Genomic DNA, 4,142 nt, shown 5'->3' with positions numbered 1-4,142 from the left:
AAGATTCTATTTTTATCCCCCATTACGGAGTCAATATTTAAGTCGGAGCAATTCCTCTGTTTAGACGCATGTGGAATGACTCGTAGAGCTCTATGTTTGCTGGGTCACTGAGGCATTAGTTGAAGTTGTTGTTCACTTACGTTGAGTTATCATTGTATACAAACAGAAAACTATATACTCTCCTTTTGCACAGTATGCGAATCCATGATTTCATCAGGAAGGTTTCTCTCAGTTGGATATCCTTGAGGCCAAGTTCGTCAGAATGTAAGCATAATGGAGTGCTAATGAGAGCGTTGGCCTGAGTGTTGAGGCTTCGCCACATGGGTAAGCACTGTAGACAATCGATGGATCGTCTGCAATTTTTTGGCAAATTTTGCTGTCACAAACCCATAGGAAAAGAGCAGGCAATTAGCAATGAATTGCCCTCTGCACTCTCTTACTGGTAAATCACCATCCGTTAAGATAGAAGGTGAAGTCCCATTTGGCTAAAAAGCAAAGATACGGCGTCGTAGCCAATATCAAAGTACCGAATTATTAGTGCAGGTCGTTATAAGTCACCCGCAGCAATACTTGCAGAAGGGTCTGCCAGAACTAGAACAATACACGATTATAACACACAAGAAGGAGTGGCAACATGTTACTACAGTTACGACAGGAAACGAGCAAAGCGGTCAAGATTCATTCCACAGGTTATATGCCATTCACCACCCACGGAGGTGGCTTGCCTGTTTCAGATGTATCGCGATGAAAACCAATCGGATCGTAAACATTTTAAGCATTATATGAACGTGAGAACCCTTGTTGAACCAACCTCTAAACCTGACAAAACAATTCATCAGCGCTCTGTACGCTCGTCAGACCGTGCCTCCTTGTCACAGATTGCCTCTAATACAGGTCAACCTAGCGTTAAGCCAATGATAGAGCAAAGTAGAACCGTCGGAGTTGTTCTGAACCGTCTGTCTACGCAATAGATTTCAACGTTGCAAATTGTCATCGACTGTTTGATGTCAAATCGGAAAGTGAACGTACCTCCAAATCTGCAGAAGGGACATGGCTCGAGCAGCATCGTATGAATGCGGAATTTGCACGGCAAAGTTCACGACATCTGTGACTACAGGAGCACGAAAAGTCGCATGAATCACTGTTCAACGCAAAATCCTCAGGCTACCGTACGTTTGCCTACCTTGTGGACGCAGGTTCAGGTCCGAAGCCCAACTCATGGATCACGTTGACGTTGCACGCCAGCAATGACCGTACGCTTGTGAGAACTGTGGTCGGACGTTTTGCTCCTACAATTTATTCAAAGATCACGAACGAATGCTTTTGAGTACCAGTGCCCTAGTTGTCTGGAAGATTTGGAACAATCGCCTCCTAGATGAGCACTCACAAAGCTGCCCCGCACGAGTTCAGGTAACAGTAGGTAAAGAAAGCGAAAATACCGAAGTACCGGCTGACGAAGGTGGACGAAGAGAAAGCGGCGATAGGAAATCGTCTCTCAAGTTCAAGTGCCCCAAGTGTTCGGTCTCGTACAAGCGTGCAAAAAGCCTGTGGAATCACGAAATACTAAAACACAAACAAACAAGCGAAGAGTGCAGCTCACAGAAGCATGAGTAGAGCGATACTAAAAAAACCGAAAAAAAACAAGATTATCAAAGTGACCCCGGGCGCACCTGCGACGATGCTAAAGCGACGACCAGGTCGGCCTAGCGCACCCGCGACGACGCTAAAGCGACGACCAGGTCGGCCTAGCGCACCCGCGACGACGCTGAAGCGACGACCAGGTCGACCTAGCGCACCCGCGACGACGCTAGAGCGACGACCAGGTCGACCTAAAAAACTGCCGGTTAAAGCGCCATCTCAGGAAAGAGAACAAACAAGCACTAGTAAAGCGACCGGTTCCAACAAAAAAACGCGGCTAGACTCACCTCGCGTGACTCGTCTAACGGCAAATGGAGTTCCACCCAAAGTCGTTAGCGTGACACAAAGAGCCGTGAAATTCGACACCGCAAACAGATACCGTTGTCCGAAATGCGTGGTGTCATTCTCCGAGCAGCAGCTGGGACTTCTGCGGAAGCACATGTGGCTCAAGCACCGCCTGCGTCGCAAGACGCACGTTATACCGGTCGCCGCGGATGCCGTTGCCATGGACGCCGTTGCCATCGCCGCTGATGCCGTCGCCATGGACACTGTTGCCGCGGAGGCCGCCGCCACAGACGCGACACGCCCCGTCGACCGCGACGACGTGAGACGCCCCGTCGACACGAAACGCCCCGTTACCCGCAGAGATGCAAGACGCCCCGTCGACCACAGCGACTCGAGACGCCCCGTCCACCGCAGCGACGCGAGACGCCCCGTCGACCTTGGCGACGCGAGACGCCCCGTTGACCGCGGCGACTCGAGACACCTCGTCGACCTTGGCGACACGAGACGCCCCGTTGACCGCGGCGACGCGAGACGCCCTGTCGCCCGCGGCGGCGCGAGACGTCCCGTCAATCGCGACGACGCGAGACGCCCCGTCTACCGCAGCGACTCGAGACTCCTTGGCGACGCGAGACACCCTGTTGGCCGCGGCGACGCGAGATGCCCCGTCGCCCGCGGCCGCGCGAGACGTCACGTTGACCGCAGCGACTCGAGACGCCTTGGCGACGCGAGACACCCCGTTGATCGCGGTGACGTGAGACACCTCGTCGCCCGTGGCGGCGCGAGACGTCCCGTCGACCGCGGCGACGCAAAATGCCTCATCGACTGCGGCGACGCGAGACACCCCGTCGCTCGTGGCGACACAAAAGTGAAGACAGAAAAGTCCCAGAATGACGGCGGCGGTGAGCAGGTTGCCGCCGCTCTGTCTGGTGCGCGGCGCCGGCTCCACGGCAGGCCATTGAGCGTGCGCGACTCTGCGCGGAAGTGCGATCTGTGCGAGATGACGTTCGCGACGCAGTTACACCTCCAGCGTCACGCGGCAACGAAGCACTCCGGCACGTTTGCCGCACACGCCTGCCGTCTCTGTGCGGCGACGTTCCTGTCTCGCGCGCTGCTGCTGCGTCACACAGCACGCAGCCACAAGGGTCACAGCGTCGGCAAGCTGTCGGCGGTGCCCGCCGCATCATGGGTCTCCGCCACCGACATGGTCGACGCGCGCAGAACCTCCAAGTTTGAGTGCGACGTGTGCGAGAAGCATTTCAGCCGCGCACACGGCCTGCAGCAGCACATGGTCGCGCACGCCGAGAAGCGGCACGTGTGCGGCGTGTGCGGGGCGGCATTCGCGCGCGCCTGGTCGCTCGGGCAGCACGCGCACACGCACCGCGACGTGAAGCCTTACGCGTGCGGCTCGTGCGACCTGCGTTTCGCGCAGCGCAGCTCGCTGCTCGTGCATGAGCGCACGCACACGGGTGCCAACGCCGTTCCGCTGCCGCTACTGCGGCCACGGCTTTTAAGCAGAGCAGCAGCCGGACGCAGCACGTGCGCCGGCACCTCAACATCAAGCCATACGCGTGCGGCGTCTGCGGCGTGGCGTTCGTCGCTGGTAGCGACCTGCAGAAGCACAAGCTCGTGCACACAGCCGTTAAGGCGCATGAGTGTGATGTTTGCGGCGAGCGCTTCGCGAAGACCGGCTACCTGCAGCGCCACTATCGCATCCACACCGGGGAGAAGCCGTACGAGTGCAAGCAATGTGGCAAGTGCTTCCGGCAGCAGAACCACCTGGATACGCACAAGCGGACGCACTGGGGTTTCAAGTAAGTCGCGAGGAATCGAAATCGATGATAAAATAGCGGAATCGCTTACGATGTGTGCGTAGTGCGTACTCTTGTGGTATTCGCATTTGTATACTGGTTGTGCAACTGTTTAGTGTGCAACCCACGTGTCATGTCGCATGTGCCAGGCAAGTGTGACATCTAGTGGTTAAATATAGCAATTTATCGCCATTTCTTCATTGCTGACGAATGGTTATTTCTGAAATTCACTATCAAGCATCAGCACCTGAAAATTAATTGTGGCAGTAGAAACCCATGATTGATATATGTCACATCTTCCAATGCGTATGCATGTATATATTATGTTCTAGGTATGCCGAGGTCTGTGTGATGTGTGGTAAGAATGTAAGACCGGAAAACATGCAAATGCATTGAAGAGAATTCACAAAA

General features: G+C 54.9%; 1 protein-coding gene and 1 long non-coding RNA gene across 2 annotated transcripts in view; both read left to right on the top strand.

Moving 5' to 3' along the window:
• The window catches only part of LOC106818888, a 5,955-nt gene extending 5,676 nt beyond the window's left edge, over nt 1-279 (top strand). The window contains exon 3 of the long non-coding RNA XR_001395313.1: nt 222-279. This is a non-coding gene — a long non-coding RNA (uncharacterized LOC106818888). The remainder of the gene's footprint in view (nt 1-221) is intronic.
• Nucleotides 280-1,374: 1,095 nt separating this feature from the next.
• LOC106818887 lies at nt 1,375-4,124 on the top strand. Its single transcript, XM_014823557.1, has 2 exons — nt 1,375-3,734; nt 4,064-4,124. The coding sequence occupies exons 1-2, from the start codon at nt 1,607-1,609 to the stop codon at nt 4,081-4,083; spliced, it is 2,148 nt and encodes a 715-aa protein (XP_014679043.1). The 5' UTR covers nt 1,375-1,606; the 3' UTR covers nt 4,084-4,124.
• The last annotated feature ends 18 nt before the right edge of the window (nt 4,125-4,142 follow it).

The sequence above is a fragment of the Priapulus caudatus genome, unplaced genomic scaffold (assembly GCF_000485595.1).
Source record: "Priapulus caudatus unplaced genomic scaffold, Priapulus_caudatus-5.0.1 Scaffold2614, whole genome shotgun sequence".
In the NCBI taxonomy this organism is placed as follows: Eukaryota; Metazoa; Priapulida; class Priapulimorpha; order Priapulimorphida; family Priapulidae; genus Priapulus; species Priapulus caudatus.
This window is presented reverse-complemented; position numbering and strand designations above follow the sequence as displayed.